Source organism: Denticeps clupeoides, chromosome 17 (genome assembly GCF_900700375.1).
Source record: "Denticeps clupeoides chromosome 17, fDenClu1.1, whole genome shotgun sequence".
NCBI classification, from domain to species: domain Eukaryota; kingdom Metazoa; phylum Chordata; class Actinopteri; order Clupeiformes; family Denticipitidae; genus Denticeps; species Denticeps clupeoides.
In genome coordinates, this window is record NC_041723.1 from 18973431 (window position 1) to 18993394 (window position 19964).

At 42.8% G+C, this 19964-nt stretch overlaps 3 protein-coding genes across 9 annotated transcripts; 2 read left to right on the forward strand and 1 right to left on the reverse strand.

The window, feature by feature from the left end:
* Positions 1-952: 952 nt before the first annotated feature.
* On the reverse strand, positions 953-13938 carry ccdc135 (coiled-coil domain containing 135). Of its 7 annotated transcripts, none has more exons than XM_028958281.1 (16): positions 13632-13938; positions 7331-7482; positions 7107-7232; positions 6828-7022; positions 6528-6662; positions 6204-6422; positions 6042-6113; positions 5886-5952; positions 5347-5475; positions 5031-5159; positions 3364-3560; positions 3017-3232; positions 2830-2940; positions 2610-2705; positions 1524-1610; positions 953-1112 (listed from the first exon to the last, which is right to left on the reverse strand). In XM_028958281.1, exons 1-16 carry the CDS (start codon positions 13696-13698, stop codon positions 990-992), a joined length of 2121 nt encoding a protein of 706 aa, XP_028814114.1. In that variant the 5' UTR covers positions 13699-13938; the 3' UTR covers positions 953-989. The 7 variants fall into 7 exon arrangements, with proteins under 7 accessions (XP_028814114.1, XP_028814115.1, XP_028814117.1 ...); XM_028958282.1 differs by lacking the exon at positions 13632-13938 and adding an exon at positions 8004-8070 and having other exon boundaries at positions 6828-6986; positions 7331-7522; XM_028958284.1 differs by lacking the exon at positions 13632-13938 and adding an exon at positions 8004-8070 and having other exon boundaries at positions 2830-2892; positions 7331-7522.
* Positions 8348-12229, forward strand: lcat (lecithin-cholesterol acyltransferase). Its single transcript, XM_028958287.1, has 6 exons — positions 8348-8710; positions 8936-9092; positions 9637-9752; positions 9818-9913; positions 10018-10242; positions 10558-12229. Exons 1-6 carry the CDS (start codon positions 8566-8568, stop codon positions 11184-11186), a joined length of 1368 nt encoding a protein of 455 aa, XP_028814120.1. The 5' UTR covers positions 8348-8565; the 3' UTR covers positions 11187-12229.
* On the forward strand, positions 13546-19526 carry pla2g15 (phospholipase A2, group XV). Its single transcript, XM_028958288.1, has 6 exons — positions 13546-13840; positions 14508-14664; positions 15964-16082; positions 16721-16819; positions 16973-17197; positions 18623-19526. The coding sequence occupies exons 1-6, from the start codon at positions 13726-13728 to the stop codon at positions 19132-19134; spliced, it is 1227 nt and encodes a 408-aa protein (XP_028814121.1). The 5' UTR covers positions 13546-13725; the 3' UTR covers positions 19135-19526.
* The last annotated feature ends 438 nt before the right edge of the window (positions 19527-19964 follow it).

The following is a 19964-nucleotide window of genomic DNA, read 5'->3' on the forward strand; positions in this document are numbered from 1 at the left end:
GAAATGTTAAGTATTGTTCTTCATTTAACATTCTTGCATGAATCATTGTTCAGTTTGTATTGTTTATGTTTCTTTCTTGACATTTAACTTTGTTCCCTTAATAAAGCTGTTGTTGAATGGTATTGTAACTGCTTGTTTTAATTACTAAAAATGTAGATGGAATACTAATTCTTTGAAAATTGTCTCCCTGAATAACATGAATACATTTTAATAACATAATAACATTTTAAAGTACACCAATTAGCCATAATATTAACATCACCCAATTTTGAGAAAGTCCCCCAATTCACAGCCAAAATAGCCATGAATAAATAAGGCAGTGTTTATCAACCCAAGAAGCACCTGAGCCTAAGTGAAATACGATTGGAGTGAAGATTGAGTTTTGATGTGATATCCAAGCTGTCATGACATCCTAACCTGCAAAGACACCTCCCACCCCTGGAGATGTCACACCTCCCCATTCAATTTGTGAGCATCAGGGACTTCTGGGAGACTTGGGATGTCTGTGACAAGATAATTGTAATAAGATAATCAATAATAATGACTTTATCAGCCATTGGTGCTAATGTTATGGATGGTTGTAGCATATTTAAAGCAGGGCCAGTGGCACAATGGATAACGCATCTGACTACGGATCAGAAGATTCTAAGTTCGACTCCTGGCTGGCTCATGCTTTGGGCCAGTGGAGGCCTAGCAGTTAAGGAAGCGGCCCGTTATCAGAAGGTTGCCAGTTCGAACCACTCAGTCACTTCACTTTCACTTCAAATATGTAAATTCAAGAATGTGCTCAAAAAAGTTCACACAAGTACCAAACCTACTACCTTGAAATGATCACTGGTTCCCCTCATGTTTGAAAAAATTGTCATAGTGAATTGATTTATATGTCTTGAAGGTTCTCTTAGTGAGGATGCAAGAAAATCTTATAGGCAAAAAGAATATGCATGACTGTGGGCTGTATTGATATCTTTATTAACAATGAATGAAAAAGATTAGTTCAATCTATGCTGTAGCCGTTTTATCATGTTTATGGTATTTGATACGTATGGTTTTTCTTCTTTGTCATCTTCCTGAGTCTTGGAGAAGTTGTTTGTTGGGGCCAGTTGAAGATCCTGCTAACAACACAGACACATTTTGAACAACAATCTACCAGACTGTATTTTAAAGTCTGGTTGCAATTTTCCCACAGTTAATAGAAAGCATTCTATTTCTTCCCTAAACTTATTTAAGATATACTTGCATATAAAAATATTCCAATATGCATGCACAGCTGCACCACTGTCTGGTACGGCAACTGCAATACGTCTGACCACAATAGCCTATAGAGGATAATGAAGACCACTGAGAACATCATTGGGATGCCTCTCTCACCACTAATGGACATATTGCACAAATGCAGCGTCTGCAATGCCTGTAGCTTTGTGCAGGACCCTTCACACCCCTCAAGTATGGCACCCTGCACTTTAATCTCCCACTGACTCACACTGTGTTATTATTATTATCATAATAAGGATTTTAAATTATACCTGACTCAGGCTATCTAGTTCAATCAGGTGGTGCCACAATGGGGCCAGGATGTCCTGCTCACTCTTCTCCATCTGCAAATGTTTGTTCTAATCCATGCGGTCATAAGAGAGGGAGGAGAGAATCAGAAGACAGACAGAAAAAAAAAGAAAACTAGAATGACATTCTGAACCAAACATCTAGCATGAAAAAGAACAAAATCTGTACACATGTAATGACTACTGTTTACTTTCATTGGGTATTGCACAATGGCTACACCACTGGAAAATGGGGCCCGAAGAGAACCTATTCTACAGCACATTATTTGTAAAAGTATATGAGACCTACTATTCCTCCATAAACTGGGTGTGGAGCTCACTTATTGATTGATTGAGCAGGCATAACAATCCACAGATGGACCAATGGCAGCTGCACACCGGGAGGCCCACCTCACTACATCAGTCACACCGGAATGGCCTCTCTCACACTCTTTCCCGTAAAGATCTGTGGACTTTCCTCGGTGCCCAGACTGTGGCTGCCCCCTGCAGACAGTTCACAGGCGAGCTGTCAAGGGCCTTGCCATAGAATGCAGGCCTGCAGTTGCTTTTTCTTAAGGTACCAAAGCTTCATTTTGCTTAATTTCTGGGGAGGATTGCGGTCTCAACCCCCCTAACCCCCCGGGACCTGTGGGTTCATGATCTCAGGCAAGGACTTCCACCCTATGTGCACTACGTGCTGACCCGGATGGCTGCGTTCACTGCAAGACCATAAGCTTTTTTGTAACCACGGGCTAAGGGCTGCTCTGTTTTGGACATTGGCTGCATGGAGGAGCTGGGCTCTGCACCCATAGTCATACTACGGGTCTCGCTGTCACGTGGCTGACCTATTTGGCCCAGCAGTGGAGGCAATGCAACAGAGGTGCGACCTCCGGAAGATAGAAGGAGAAGCCTTTTTACTGTGGAGAGGTGAAGGAAGGAAGGAGAAGCAGGTGTTAAAGTGTATTTGGCGAATATATCATTAATAGGAACCTTTATTGAGGTTGTGGGCAATTATGGAGGTCACATGCCTGTGACATGGCTCTCAGTGAGTTTTAATAAATCCAGTCTCACCCTGTAGTTTATGAAGATTCTGGTGTTCTCAAAGATCGGCAGTTCTAGCAGGATATTCCTTTCCTCCTTCTTTCTTTCAAGTAGGATTCCGCTTACCTAGAGCACATGACACAAAAACATCTAGACCAAAAGACACATGTGGACTCACCAACCCTTTCCCGGCCCAGTGACAGGGGTCTGGTTATATGACGGATTTGGGATGCTGCACCTCAAGACTCACCTCTACCTGTGATGTGTTTATTCTGTTCAACACTTTCTGCTCCTCTTCTATCAGAGCCTTCAGCTGCTGATACAAAAAGAGGTTCTTCTTTGGCTTCTGAAATGGGTCTGGCTGTTCAAAGAGGACACAAATACAAGTCCCCCAGTGCCACATCTTCAGATTCTGATCACAAGGCCATCCTTCTTACCTGAAAGGTGGATACCATTTCAGAAGTGAATAAGTCAAGGTTCAGGTTTCCAGTGGTGTCTCTGGGTTTGATGAATTTCGTCTCTGCTGGGATGACACTGTTGTTCTCCAAGTGGTATGTCAGATGGATGCGGTCCTCAGATAGCAGGAAGACCTGCTCTGCCACATCGTGACTTGCTGTTTTTGAGCGGTCTCTGCGGAATCGCTCTGTGATTTTCTGCTCAACAGAATAACATGTATGTCAAAATAAAAATATATGATAATATGTTCACCACACAGTTATTACCATTTTTATAATTAACAAATGATTTTACCAAAAATTGCAAGAGATGCAGAAGATCCTGTTACCTGTACAGAACGATTTAGCCTCTTTTTATTCTCAGCAAAAGTTACATTACGGTAGGATGTGAAGATGAAATTATCATCAAATGTCTCAGTCCAATCATTGGATGTCACCACTATCTGGACCAGGCCGTCTTCTCTGCCATGCTTGTAGAACTCCATTTGCCACTCACCCTCATTAGACAGGGTCAAATACCTGTGGGCTATCACAGTGCAAAAATGTTTATGTTCATTTCATATATAAACTCTATTATTTATTTCCGTTTATGAAGATGAGTCAAAAACATGACCATGCACAAAATCTATCCTGTTTAACAGAGGCAGAGCCTGACTCTTAGTAGAAAGAGGGTTAGGTTCAAATCCCACTTACTTCCATTGTGTACCTGAGCAAGACCCTTAACTGTCCCTATAACTACTGATTGTAAGTTACTCTGGATAAGGGCATCTAACAAATGCCGTAAAAGTAAAGTAAATGTAAAAATTGGCCATTACACCACAAAAATACAGGAGCAGCACGAGGAGGATTGTGAGAATGGTTACAGACAAACCACAGCTACAAAACCTGCAAGAACATCTTGCTGCAGCCTTGCTGCGGTGTATCTGTACATTGTTTTACAATTCACTTCAATTTGCAAAAAGAAAGAAGACCTGTCTGCACTCATGCCACAAAGAGTCACTTGTTGTTTAGACAAACCAGCTTGTTTAGACAAGCCAGACTAATTTTGTTCAAAAATTCATCATTGGACTGATTACATTGTATGTGATGGTAACAAAAAGTGCATAGAGGAAGAACAACATTGCATTCCAAGAAAACATTTGCTACAAACTTCAAATTTGGTGGAGGTTTCATCATGATGTGGGGCTGTGTGGCTAGCTTAGGAAATCAAAGGCATTCGTGGAACTTGGTAATGGTCATCAAAGTTCAATGAATATCATTGCAAATTGATGGGATGACTTGCAGCAGTCTGTCCATGCTTGGTTGTCATCATATTGAACTGAACTGGAGAGATTTTATATGGAAGAATGGTCATATACAATACAGGCCAAAAGCTTGGACACACCTTCTCATTCAATGTGTTTTCTTTATTTTGATGACCATTTACATTGGTAGAATGCATGAACATATGTGGAGTTATGTCCTTAACAAAAAAAGGTGAAATAACTGAAAACATGTTTTATATTCTAGTTTCTTCAAAACCGCCCCCCTTTGCTCTGATTACTGCTTTGCACACTCTTGGCATTGTCTCGATAGCACTTGTTGGCCCCTTTGCATTCACTCTGCGGTCCAGCTGACACCAAACCATCTTGATTGGGTTCAGGTCCGGTGACTGTGGAGGCCAGGCCTCCACTTTTTGTTAAGTACATAACTCCACATGAGTGAGAATCTACCAATGTAAATGGCCATGAAAATAAAGAAAACACACTGAATGAGAAGATGTGTCCAAACTTTTGGCCTTTAATGTATATTCAATACAATTCCATAGAGAACAAAAAAAACTAATCAAAAGCTAAGGGAGGATATTATATTAGCAAAAGCAGGCTCAACGTGTTCCCTATAATTAATTTATTTTAACATGTTAAATATCTGAATTAAATCACAGCTATTCATGTGTTGACAGCTCTTATAATAATTCTGTATAATTGTTGATGCACTTAATAGGAGGTACAATTACTTTTTAGGAAATCAGGTCTGCCGGGTCTGAAGCGGTCAGTTTTCACACCACTGCTCATCTGGATCTCGCGCTCTTCCAGACAGTCCTGTCTGTTCTTAAACCAATAATTCAGCACAAAGACATGCTTACCTGCAGAAATCACAGACAAACAGGGGATCTACGAAAAGGACGCCGAGTGATCAAATGTCAGAAAATTCTTGAATGCTTCTCGGCGAGAGTATATGTACATGTAATTACATATTTACATTTTTAATTATGATATGGTTCATAAAGAGATATTGTTCAATGCACTGAATTAGAATAGAATGACACTTACAGTCCAGGTCGCTGTAGGTGGTGACTTGCATCACCAAGCCATCCTTCTTCAGACAGGGGACAAACTTCTCCAACTTGGCCTTTTTGTACTGGATGACTTTCATTCCTCCTGGAAAACTGGTTTCCAAATCTGAAGACGTGAAGGCCCATGAACCAAGAGGCGATAACAAAATCCAGGTCAGACATTGTGAATACACGTCTGTTCTGAACCTCAGCGCGTGAGTCTTGAGATAAGTGAAGTGAATGTTGTTGTGAAACACTGCAGCACAGCACACGGTGCACACCACGAAATGTGTCCTCTGCTTTTAACCCATCAACCTTGGTGAGCAATCGGCAGCCATGACAGGCACCTCAGTGGCACCTTGGTGGTTTGGGATTTGAACTGGCAACCTTTTAATTGCGGGCCTGTTTCCTTACCCACCACCACTACCCAAGATATGCACCATACCAGGAAATGTGACATAATCTGCTAATCTATAGAAGTGAAACAGTTGTGAAGTTTTAATATAAAAAACAACAAAGGCAAAAGGCTTCTGTTACCTTCTTGAGAGATGTGAAGATTATCCACCCAAGACAGAGGCATCTCCACTATCTTACAGTCATCCTCCTACAGGACATTAGTTTCAATTTAGCTATTCACACAACCAGCACCAAAAGGAAACACAAGGGGCTAATGAAATAGTCAGAAGGACACACCTCTTCTTCACTGTCGGGTGGGAGCAGTAAGGAGCTCCATTTCTCCACATCAGCCAGGTCATAGGTCATTTCCTGTTTACAGCCTTTCGTTTACTCAGCTAATATTAATTTTTGTACACTCACCACAAATACAACTTTCACTCTTATCCACTCAATCCTCACCCTGCAGCCATATGTGCAGTCCTGCAGATTCACCCAGTAGTTCTGATGGTTCCACACACTCTCTATACCCAGGAAGGAGTGGCAGGTGGTGGAGAAACTCCTTCCGGAGAGGGGCTCAATGAAGAAGTCCTCTGGAATGTCCTGCATGCCGCTCTTCACTAGAACCCAACTGTGCACACGCAGACCATGCAGTGGGTCTGGAGGGAGGAGCTTGTGTTCCTATAACACACCATCAATTAGAAATGGCAAAACCTACACTCATCACTTTTCATATAAATAAGAGGATGTCCTTCACTGAAGAACGTAGATGCCTGTTGTGAATACCTCAAGTGGTCTATTTGGCAGTGCCGCCTGCGTCTCGGCCTGCTCTTCCTGCGTCTGCAGGAAGCTACTGCGCAGCTCCCTGGATGGCTTAACTCTGTACTTCTGGTCAGACTTCTCAGGCTCAACAGTAGTCTTCTGCAACACAAAGAGAACCGTAAATATTTTATAACAAAGGGTGATGCAAATAAGTAATTCAGCGGTTACATTATTAGAACAGTTTCAGGAATGGCATTTGCTCCTGAAGCCTGAACAGGAAAGACGAAGCAGAAACAGGCAGCAGGGGCAGGGCTGGTCACTCACACTCTCCTGCTTGGCCAGCAGGGGGCACTCCTGGTGGGTCTGGTCACAGAGGCATATCTCTCTTTCAGCGTAGCCACTGATGCAGTATGCATCATAGCCTGCACCCAACAGAACACTGCAGAGCAGGATGGTAAAGTCGAAGCACGTGCCCCTCTGAGTCTTCAGGACCAGCGTGGGAGAATAAAGGACTTTGGGCTTCAGTATGAACAAACACACAATCAATAATAAAATCTTCACATCTGACCCTGGAACCAATGGAACCAGTGTTCTCTTCCTCACCAGTTGACTGGGTGTATCTAAAGGCACCAGGGACAGGTAGTCTGACACAAAGCTGGCAGCGTCTGCCCAGTGGTAGAGCTGTGGGTGGGGCAGGAGGCTGTTTCGCAGGGTGGTGCTGACAAACTTCTGCTCAAACCACAACATGAGCATGAGAAAAGAAAAGAGGCATCAACCATATTGTACTCCGATACTGGTGGAGTGTGCAGGTAAGTGTGAGGTAATACCTGAACTCCATACTCGTTGGGTGGAGACAGGAGCAGGGGCCTGCGGTTAGGGTGCTGGCTGCTCAGCTTCTCAGCAAGGGCCTGGATGAGCATCTCCTTGCTTGAGTTTTCTCTATAACTGGTCTGCTGCAGGTCTACCCCCTGTTCACATGCTGACCGACAAATGTCAGCAGCACCACACCCATCAGAATGCTAGGAACCCACAAATATATTTCACATCTCATATTAACACTCAAATCTCATATTTGTCTTGATTAGATTCTTTAGACCTTTAACTCGGTGCTTACACCATGTCTACACCTCTGTGTTGAGGCGTTACATGCTGGATGACCCATAGCCCAGACTGGGGCTCCTTTTTATTGCTTACTGTATTACTGACAATGTTCTAAAACAATGACGTACCACTTAAAAACTACAAAACATATACAAAACAACAGTGGAAATTTCGAGATGCTACGTCATCGTCATTTACGAGGCTCTACGAGCCTGTATCCGAATCATCCACACGTTCGGTAAATGTAAATGAACTTACATTTTACTAAACTCCCTACATGGTGGACTATAAGGGCAAAGTGGAATTTCGGATATGCAATTAGTTTCTATTTCGACAACAAGCAGAAACAATGTATGAAACCAACAAGTAAATGAAAGCGTTTAGTTGCTTGTACTTCACCTCAGCAGCCCTGGACATCGTCACAGGCGGATTGTTTGCGTCCGTCTCCATAGCGGCATCGGAATTACATCACGTGTGTGTGTGTGTGTGTGTGTGTGTGTGTGTAAAGATGGGGTTAAAAAAATGCAATATTTTTTATGCAATAGTAAGTAATCGAGAAGCTGATATATGTGCCATTTCACCAGAAACATTGACTATTTCTCTTATACTTTAATCTCAACATTAGTATTATCCCCTAACTCACCAGTGGTCAATATCATTGCCGTATTTGGTCAAATGCTGTCACTTCCTGTAAGTAACATTTTAAATAAACGTGACAGAAAACGAGGGAATTTGTAAAATTATGAATGCCTTATTTGAATACACCGAGAACAACATTTTCGGGGTTTGTCGTCATTGTCGTGGACTGGCCGGAACTCGTGCAGGACAGGTGACGTTTGTCCTCGGCAGCTTGTGAACCGTGGCGCCCCCGCCTTCTCCCGGTCAGCAGCAGCAGCAGCAGCAGCAGCATTCACAGCCCCGCTGACCCAGAGAGAGGAGCTGGCGCCGGCAGGACGGGGACATGAGTGGACAGTGGCACCGCGCGCGTCTGGCGCTTCTCCTGCTCGCCGTGCCGCATGCGACGGCCTTCTGGCTCCTGAACGTCATCTTCCCCCCGACTGCAAAGCCGCACATCGCCAGCAACAGCACCCCGCCCGTCATTATAGGTGAGAAGCGCGATCATCGGGCTTTTTCCTTCAATCGTTAAACGTTCCTGAGTGTTTACTGTGTGTTTTTTTTTTTAATAAAGTGCGAAAACGGGACAGACTTCTAGCCCACTTTAAACAGGATTGCACAACCTCCCCCTCCACATGCATCTGCCTGTGACTGAAACGTGTCCACCTCATTTCCTGTCCTTTATGGGGTCGTTGACCTCCTCTTCTGTCTACCAGTTCCAGGGAATTTGGGAAACCGCCTTGAAGCCAAGATAGACAAGCCGAGCCTGGTGCACTGGATGTGCTACAAGAAAACCGATGACTTCTTCACACTGTGGATTGATCTGAATATGTTCATGCCCATTGGGATTGATTGCTGGATTGATAACATCAGGTGATGTAAACCATTCGACTAGCCGAGACTACCACCACCTTTAAGAAGCAGTTGAAAACCCGCTTATTCAAAAAGTATAACACTTACACACGCACATGCAGACACATTGCACAAAACAATACAAAAAAAAATACATAATAATCATTTTTTCTTCGACTAGCACTTAACAAGTTAGGCCTTATCAGGGATCTTAGTTTTTGTTAACTCAAAATCTGTAGAAATCAAATGAGAACTACTTTCCTACTGTAAGTCGCTTTGGATAAAAGCGTCTGCAAAATAAAGTAAAGTAAGTAAAGTAAACCCTAATGCTGATTCCAGGGATAGCTGGAAAGTTCAAGTATTCACCAGCATTTCATACCAGACAGATTACTGGATGTGTTGGTATGCAGAGGAGGCAATGTTGCAGTCCTCCTATGGCTCAGATGATATCAGCTCTTATCTTATTATCCTGAGCTCTACATCTTTGATTCTATGCAGGATAAATAGATTATAGTATGTTTGGTATGCATGCTTCAATTGAATCACTAACATGATTTCTTTACAGGATTGTGTACAACAGAACAACACGTCAGACATCCAATGCCCCTGGGGTAGAGGTCAGGGTACCCGGTTTTGGACAAACGTATCCAGTGGAGTTTCTGGACACTAACAGGCTCACAGGTAACTGCACTTTTTTGCCACAAGTTCAGTCTTAGCAGTATGTGAAAACAAAGTTCTTCTTTCAGGGTACATGCACACCATGGTTCAACATTTAGTCAACATGGGGTATGTTCGCAACGAGACTGTGAGAGCAGCACCCTACGACTGGAGGATTGCTCCAAGTAAGTAGAAACACAGTGGTCATCTGGACTGGATTTGGCAATGAAATGAATAAAAGATCAGTCAGTCATTTTGGAGACTACTGCTGCCTGCCTCTGTCCTGCAGATGAACAAGAGGACTACTTTAAGCGTCTGAAGGGTCTTGTTGAGGAGATGTATGAGGAGTACCAACAGCCAGTTCATCTTCTGGGACACAGTATGGGTGGCAACTACATCCTGTACTTTCTAAACCACCAAACACAGGCCTGGAAGGATCACTATGTGAAGAGCTTCATCTCACTTGGAGCACCCTGGGGAGGAGCAGTCAAGCCCCTCAGGGTGCTGGCCTCAGGTACCTGTAATATGAAATCATGTTTACCATTTTGTGTAGCAGTTGATCTGTCTGTGTGTTTTATTGTAATACTAAAATGTCCATTTCTATTATTAATGTCATGGGGCATATCTGCAAATGTTGTTTTCATGTTTGGATTTTGCGTTTCTCAGGGCTAGCAGACACACAACGGCCATTTGCTACTTACTGTACATAAAGGGTCCAAACCCTGGATCTGAAAGACTGCATGTTTTTGGGGTTATCTACATGCAGAAGATTGTTGGAAGTTTTCCTGCAGAATCATTTGATTTTAGCAAGTTTTCTTCTGTCTGCCAGGTGAAAATGATGGAATCCCTCTTGTGTCCAACATCAAGATGCGGGAAGAACAGAGGATGACCACCACCAACCCATGGATGCTTCCATCAGAAGATGCATGGCCTTCAGACCATGTATTCATTTCCACTCCATTTTTCAATTACACCAACCGTGACTACAAACGCTTCTTTGAGGACATCAGTTTTGAGGATGGTTGGAACATGTGGGAGGACACAAAGGACCTCATTGCTGGATTGCCCTCTCCTGGTGTGGAGGTGCACTGCCTCTTTGGTGTTGGTCTACCAACACCAGTTAAATATGTGTATGATGAGGAATTTCCGAATGCAGACCCCATAGATATGCTGTACGATGATGGCGACGACACGGTGGACAGCCGCAGCATGAGTCTCTGCAAGCGCTGGATAGGGAAGCAGGAGAAACCTGTTCATGTAACTGAACTCCGTGGTTTGCCACATTTAGATATTGTCTTCAATCACAAGGTCCTCATGCTAATTCAGAGAATCTTGGAGGGACGAGCTGGTGAACCCATAGAAGAAACCCCAACAGCTTCTGAACCCAGAAAAGCTCCTTCAACCCAAAACCAGTCACTGCCAGACCAGCCCCCAATTTCTTCACCTCCTTCTCCTTAGCCTTGTAGCTTAATGCTAACATTGTTGAACACAACGATGAATTGACGTTTGATGCCAATTTTGGTGCCAGACTCCTCACCAGCAGATACTCTTCATTATGAAAGAGCTGACCTGTTTTTTAATGACGTTGGCCACTAGAATCAACTCAACCTTAATAAGTTTGATTCCAGGGTGAGAATGTCTGTGAAAATCAATCATTCACAAGAATGACTTTTTTTACTGTTACATACTGTGGCACTTGACTTTCAGCTGCTGACATGGCCGCTGGTGTTTGGCAAGTTATACCACAGTTTGCCTTGCAAGATTTATTTACGGTTGGTATGACATGAAAAGGCAAAAGACAGAGAAAGGTTTTTTTACGGTGTCCATGTTAAGCTGCCATGTGATGCTGTAATAAAGCACAATGATATTTACAGAGAGTGACATTACTCTCAGGTGTTATCTCAGCCACATCAAAACACCAGGTTGGAACTAACTGGTATAATCCATATTATGTTTTTCATTATATTGTCCAGTTCTACTTATACCAAAACATACATATGAATTCTTGTTGTTCATGTATATGTTTATGAAGTTACAGTGGCAATTATAAAACCGCTTTTCTGCACTGTATTATTCTATTGTTGCATACCTGAGATTATCAGATCATTTTATTCAAGACTAGGGTGTTTATATAATTGTGTGATTCATAAATTGACTAATTTTACTTTGTTGTGACAGTTGACAGTTACCCCTTGTCACAGTTCATTTGAGGGCAAAGAGCAACCACTATTGTGCTATCTTTTTACCTAAAGAGAAATAGACAGTTTATTGTATATGAGCCGAGACTGCTTTTTCAGCGCAAGTCAATAGCTGCTGATTAGATTAAATGGGCAGACTGTTGCTGCTCAGTGATGTCTTAACTGCACTGTTCTGTTCACTCAGACACTTCATCAAAACCTGACTAGTTTAGATTGCATTAGAATGGGCTGATCAACAGGTGATGTGCACACATTTGAAATATCAGAATTTTTTCTTTTAAAAATAAACCACCTTTAACCTTAGTGTCTACATTCATTAACTAGACTCTGGATTAATCAGAAAACATCTGTGTGAATATCAGAATAATATCAGTACATGATAAACACAATTATCATTTAATCAAACAATGAAATGATAATATGCACATTTTGTGAATGTGTGATGTTGTGTTCTTACAGCAGTGGTGGCTAAGCGGTTAAAGAAGCAGCCCCGTAATCAGAAGGTTAAAGCCAAGGTGCCACTGAGCAAAGCACCGTCCTCACACACAGCTCCCCGGGCGCCTGTCATGGCTGCCCACTGCTCACCAAGGGTGATGGGTTTAAATCAGAGGACACATTTCATGTCACTGTGTGCTGCAGTGTTTCACAATGACAATCATTTCACTTTCAATTGAAGGAAAAATCAATGGCAATTTACTCCAGTATGGCAGGCGGGGTGGCAATTCATGAACACACAGCATGATAAAAAGATAAACCTATATTTAATTATAAAATGTAGAGGGTATGCAAAATGAACTATTACAGGATTTGAGTGATGCAATGAACTAAATAACACAGAAAATGTGTCAGAAACTGCACATCAGCTCGACGAGACATTAAATGACCAAGAGATCTCAGTGATCTTATGATAAATGCATAACACTGGACAGGTGTTATGGTAATAACCGCAGCACACAGAACTGAAGAATTACAACTTTACAAAGAATTATACAGCAGGGGGCAGTAGCATGCAGGGCAAAACAGGCCAAATGAGCAATGCAATTTAAAAAATGTTATACTCAGTGTTTCATTGAGGTTATACTTGAGGTTAAACACTAATGGGAAACATACCTGCTAGAAAATAAGATAGATTTAAGTTAGATATTTCATTTGCAGGGCTGCTTTTTATTTTTATACTTTAACTTGAGTCAAGGAGTCAATGATTTTACCAGAGTCAAAAACAAATACATTGTGCCAGTAATGGCTTAGTGGGTAAGGAAGTGGACTCCTTGCAGATTCAAATCCCGAACTGCCAAGGTGCCACACACTGCTTCCTTGGTGCCTTTCATGCTCACAAAAGGTTATGTGTTATGCGCAGAGGAAACATTTCGTTGTGTGCACTGTGTTGTGAATCGGAGTGAATCACAATGGCACTTTCACTTCCCCATTGCAATCTCTAAACGTTAGTGAGAATCATTGTCCAATGAGAGAGTTCATATGGAGATAACTGTAATGATGCATAAATGGTTGTGGTTTCTGTTTATAGTTTTTTATCCTAGTTCATACCCTGTGATGTCATGTGATCACGCCGAGCGAATCATGTGACGAGCCAATTACGCAATAGCAGAAGCACCGCCCACCCTTCCGCCCGTTCGATTCTCTCGAGCATCGTTTGATCCGGCCTGGACAAGTTTAAAGCAGATGTTTCAGGCGCGCAGAGCTTTACCAGCGACTGTGTGTTTGGGAGCGAAGTCCTTTCTTGTGTTTCTTCTTGGACAGCAGACTGGATCCATGTAGACAGGGCCGTTGATCCAGCGGAGATGGTGTCCTGCCTTGGGCTGCTGCTCGGTTTGTTGACATCGTTCAGCGGCGGCTCGGCTTTACCGAGATGCGCCTCCCGGGGAACGTGTTCCGACCGGAACCCTGTTGTCGTGAGTAAGTTCATAGAGTGCTTTTTGTTTTATGATCTGCTGATCCACTCACAACTGTCCATTAAGGGTTGATGCAGATTTCGCCGCTGTTTATAGTGAGGAAGTTTCATATGACGGGCTCACATGACCATCACCGGCAGGCAGATCAGAGTCCACGCGTGACCGTTCCTTTCCCCCTTGTTAATAATGCTTTCCTAAGGTCACCTGTCCCTTCTCAGAAAGCCGCAGAACGATGCTTCTTATCTGCAGCCCTTATCTGCTGTTTGTAAAGTCACGGAGTCACATTTGAACTCCGATAGCAGCAGCAGTAGGTCTACTTCTTCTGATTTCATGTGGTTTTCTAACACACAACACTTTTATGAATTACACATTTACACATGCTCACTTATCTAGGATTCAACCATATATCTGTTCATAAGGCCCCTATACCCAGTTCACTCATTTCCGGGGAGACAGACGTGCGTGTGAGACACGTCATCTCAACTTGGGCAGAATTAAGTAGCCATGATCTGATGAGAGGAGATTAATTGATTCTTATCCCCTTTAACTGGCTTATGGTAACATTGTGGTGTCAGTGATAATCTATTACAGGTCAGTGAAAGTACTCTGATGAATAGAGACTTTCTTGATCCCAGATGGAAGTCTAGGCCTGATCACTGTGTCTGTGTCAGTTCCTGGGGATTTAGGAAACCAACTGGAGGCAAAGCTGGATAAGCCCAGTGTAGTGCATTACATCTGCTACAAGAAGACCAGCGACTACTTCACCCTGTGGCTAAACCTGGAGCTGCTGGTTCCCGTGGCCATTGACTGCTGGATCGACAATATGAGGTTCGTGGCATTTGCACATGCATATAAATTCATGTGCAAAACGGGTAATGAAAGTGTAAACTGTACATTAAACTGTACCTCTGTGCGGGGTTTGTATAGGAACTGCTGCCATGAAGCAGTTCCTGCAGGTGGTTCTGTTGAAGGCACTTTCATATCCCTCCTGAAACCTGCATGGCAGAAGAAGTGACTGACACACCACAGAGCACCATACCTTTAGTATCAGGCAGCAGCTGGATAGACTATAAAGTATGAAAGGGTGCAATGTCAGAAAAACACATTGTAGAACACTAACACTGTGTCTGGTGCAGTTTTATTACTGACAATTGGAAAAAGCTGATCATTTATTATATTGTTAGCTATAGGTTTCATCTAACAGTGTCAGTGGCCTCTAACATAGGCTACTTTAAATTTTAGTTTCTTTATATTCTTTTTCCAGTTTCTTTTCATTAGTTCAATAACATTATACACCATGCAAAATTCTGTAGTTGAGAGAATGTAAAATTAATCACCATTTGTATCGTCTGTAAGACTGCAAGCTTACAATGTGTTGCTAATGATTCTATCAAATTTTTATTTTGTATAAGGGTAATGAGATTATCTAAATGATTCCACCCCCTGGTTATGGACAGGGTGGTTGGATCTGGGTTGTCAAACCAACTGTGTGAGCACCCCTTTAAGTTGTATGATGCAGGAAACTTTAGAATTGAATACACTACAACCATTAATCTATAATAAACAATGTTGTATAAAATGAATAAGATTATGCTTTAGTGCACCAATTGTCACAGTTTGTGTGATAAATGTTTAGATAGATGTAAACTAATCACAGAAAGACAAAAGTACAAACTGATACACAGATCTGTAAAAAATGTACTTACAAATAATTAACATAGAGGTTGTTAGACCAAGTCTCATATGCACATATTGATATCTCTCATGGTAATTATAACTATGGTAATCAGAGTGGTGGCCAATTGGTTAAGAAGCGGCCCCCGTAATCAAAAGGTTGTCTGATTGAATCCTGATCCACCAAGGTGCCACTGAGGTGCCACTGAGCAAAGCACCATCCCCTTACTCTTCTCCCCAGGCACCTGTCATGGCTGCCCACTGCTCACTAAGGGTGATTGGTTAAAAGCAGAAGACTCATTTCGTTGTGTCACCGTGTGCTGTGCTGCAGTGTATCACAATGACAATCACTTCTTGTGATTGTCATTGTGAATCACAGCTTGTGAAACCTGTGGTATTTTCAGGATCTGTAACAGTGTGTTGTGAGTCTGTTCTCTGTTTTGCATTTGGCAGGTTGATTTATAATCATACCACAAGGAGCACAGATGCCCCTCCGGGAGTGGACATCAGGGTGCCGGGGTTTGGGGGTACAGAGACTGTAGAGTACTTGGACCCCAGTAAGCGCAGTGTTGGTGAGTGATTTGACACTGGCCCCTAATCCTAAAATGTATTTCAAATAGACTGAAGTCAGTCGGATCAATTTAATAAGACCAGTACAGTTCCACTCTGGTGATTATTTGAATGCTGTGATATTTTGAGTCTGTGATTTATAGCTCTGCATATTTATAGCACTGAATACTGAATCGGTCATTGTGACTAGGATGAGATAATTGGAGATACTGGGCCAGATAATAGTTCAAGATGAGCTTTGTCATTTTATATACATGCATGTTGGACAGTACATACTGAGATGAAACAATGATTCTCTGGAACTAGGTGTGTAAAATTTAAACAAGGTTACATACTTACATAAAGTGGAAGGTGTGAAAGATTGTTAATTGGGCCTCCTTAAAGGGCAAACATGGGACACAGGCAGTGCGAGATGATTGTAGTGATGGGTGCCTAGTAGAAATAGTGCGGAGATTGCACAGTCTGGCAGTGAGGGCCCGAATGTGAGGGGTGTGTAGAGTCCTTCACATTGCTGGTGGCTTTCTGGGTGCAGTGTGTTTGGTAAATGTCCGTTATGGAGGGAAGAGATATTTCTCTCTAGAGGTGACAGCAGGGGAACACATTTCCAAAAAAGATAAACAATCTGTGCTCTGTGTTTCAGGCATGTATTTCTTCCCCATCGTCCAGGGGCTTGTAAATGATGGTTATGTGCGAGGAGATGACATCCGGGCAGCACCATATGACTGGCGCAAAGCTCCGAGTGAGTGATTGCACAGGATAGGATCTGTTATCAGGGGTGTCATTGTGCCCGACAATCCCATTAAACACAGAACGGTCTTTAGTACAGTTCTAAGCATGCATCATAGAACTCTCTGCAGAATTTCTGCACTGATGTTGCTCTTCCTTTGGCTAGATGAGAACAAGGACTACTTTCAGGACCTGCGGCATATGATTGAAGGGATGGCAGATAAAGCTGGGCGCCCAGTCGTGTTAGTAGCCCACAGCATGGGTAACATGTACACCCTCTACTTCCTCAACCAACAGTCGCAGCAGTGGAAGGACCAATACATCAAGGCCTTTGTGGCTCTAGGGCCACCTTGGGCTGGAGTGGCAAAAACTCTGAAAGTCGTGGCAACTGGTAAGAGGGGGGGTTCAATAAAATCTGAATTACTCTTGACCCTCTGAACCAGAAGGTTTGCTCTGAGGACTGGGAACTGAGAACCACTTAAAGAACCACTTTTTATTTTTATATACGTCTTAGTGGTCCCCTAATATTATAGCTGAAGTTTCTTTGTGGAATTCAGTCGTGGTGCAGAATTACAGCCCCTTTGATCCAGAATTACAGCCCCTTTGATCCACAATGAGATTTCCCCTGGACGTGCTGTTTGGTTGCAGTGTGCTTTATATGCTAATTAGGAGGAGAGACAGAGCAACAATATGCTTCAAACGTGATCAATTTCGGTTCTCTAGGACTCCCAACTATGAATACAATCTTTTTATTCACTATGTTGTCATTTCTGTACATAAGTCAGACAATAAGAAGGTTACAAGTTCATCTAAATATTGAAAGTACTCAGTGACTGAGCTGTTCTGACCTCAAGGGGAAGTTCATTCCACCACAGAGGGGCCAAGACAGAGAAGAGTCTAGATGAATGCAGAGACTTTAGAAGCAGCATGTAGAAAAAGGGTAGATGAGCTGTGTGTCATCGGCATAGCATTGGTAGGATATCCCATGTGAGGAAATTACCTCACCTAGTAATCTCATGTAGAGTGGAAAAAGGAGAGGACATAGTACTGAGCCTTGAGGGACTCCAGTGGAGAGTCTACGTGAGTTAAGAGGTGGATCCTTTCCAAGTCACTTGGTAAGATTGCTTGTGAAGGAAGGAAGTAAACCACTGCCATGCTGAGCCCCGATAGACAAGAGAGTCTTGTGGTTAACTTTGTCAAATGCTGCAGAGAGGTCAAGGAGAATAAGAACCGATGACAGTTTTGCTGATCACATATAGCTTCTCAGAAACAGCCAGAAGGGTAGTCTCAGTAGAATGAGCTGTTCTGAAGCCAGACTGCTTAAGATGTAGTGTATCGGGAGTGTTTGCAAATGTCACAACTTTAGTGTCCTCTAGATTTATAGATGTGCTGCTGACTAGTTTTCTGGATAATGCAATCAACTGCCCACCAAGCCCTTAATATTTGTGTGTAAATATTTCTGACACCAAGAAGACTAATTTAAAATAGGTTTTTAGAAACAGTAACTGTAAAATTGGAGGAAGATCTTAATCATGTGGACCATTGAAACACCAACCTGTCTGCTATAAACATTTAGCGACAACAACCCATACAAAACAAACATGCAGATAGATTATCAGCACTTTCTTTCACTAATCCCATTAGTGAATGTGAGATTTCCACACACCACTCCTTAAATAGCCTTTAAATAATCCACCTGGATGAAGCTTGGTTTGATTGATTTATGTGCTGCTGAGTGTTCCTCAGTCTAATCCTGCAGTTTTAATTGCTGCTGTCTGTCCTCCACCCTCCTTTCTTTGCTTGTCTCTTTGCACAGGTGACAACAACCGCATTCCAGTCATTAGTCCCCTGAAGATCCGGATGCAGCAGCGTACCGCTGTCTCCACCGTTTGGCTCTTTCCTTATGCCCACACCTGGCCTGCCAGCAAAGTGCTGGTGGAGACGCCACAGGCCAACTACACAGTACGGGACTTCCAGCGTTTCTTCCTGGACCTGGATTTCGAGGATGGCTGGGAGATGTGGCAGGACACAGAGAAACTGGTGAGCGACCTGAAGGCCCCGGGGGTGGAGGTGCACTGCCTGTATGGCAGTGGTGTGCCCACGGCCGAGTCTTTCCGCTATACCACTTTTCCAGACACCGAACCCACTGTGGTGTATGGGGACGGCGACGGCACTGTGAACCTGCTGAGCGCCGTGCAGTGCAAGCGCTGGGTGGACCAGCAGAAGCAGCCAGTGCACCTCCTGGATCTCCATGGCAACGAGCATGTCGGCATGCTGTTGAACCAGACCACGGTAGCCTACATCAAATCTATACTGAGCTCTCCCTGAGCACCATGGTGGAAAGGGGGGACCATGTGGACCATGTTGTTGTTGTTGCCTTGACTGCCAGTGGCTGTGAACTTTCACAGAACAACCCTTCAACTTTTCACAATCAGAGCAGATTACGTTTTATATATTGCTCCAAATTTTAATGAGCATAAAATCACTATTTATATTTGAAAAGTGGCAGGTGTTGTGGTGCCATTTTAACCCCCTATTAGTCATCAGCAGGAGTGAACTTTGAATGGGTGCCAAGATCTGCTTTTGCTAAAATCTGTTTTTTTTTTTTTTTTTTTTTTTTTTTTTTTGTCTTTTTTCTAATTTTGTTCTGAAGCACTTTTAGTTTAACTACAATTGAGTTTTCATTTAATCACTGGTTTTGTTCACATGTCAAATTTCTATGTTTATTGTGTTAAGAGAAATTGAGAAACATTACTGGTGTGTGTGTGCATTTATTTATTTATTTATTTATATTCCCTTTCTCTTTGGCACTCACACACACCCACATCCTTCAGCTGATGCAACATTTGTCTGTATGATGTTTCCCGTATCGTTTTTGAGATGGGGAAACTGGCCGTAAGCACAGAGCTATGTGGTAAGTGCCGTGTAAGGTCAAATTCATCTGCAGGATTTATATGAATAAATAGATCCAATTGGCTGAAATAACATAAATCTTATTTCAGCTCAGCTTTAGCTGAGAATGAGTTCACTGATAATAATGAATCAGTGCCCAGTACCCCCCACCCCCACTCCCCAGTGTGGTAATAACATTGTGCCATGATGGCACAAACCCGCCCCAACATGGGAAGAACCCGGATTCATCATTGGAGGTGTTCGAA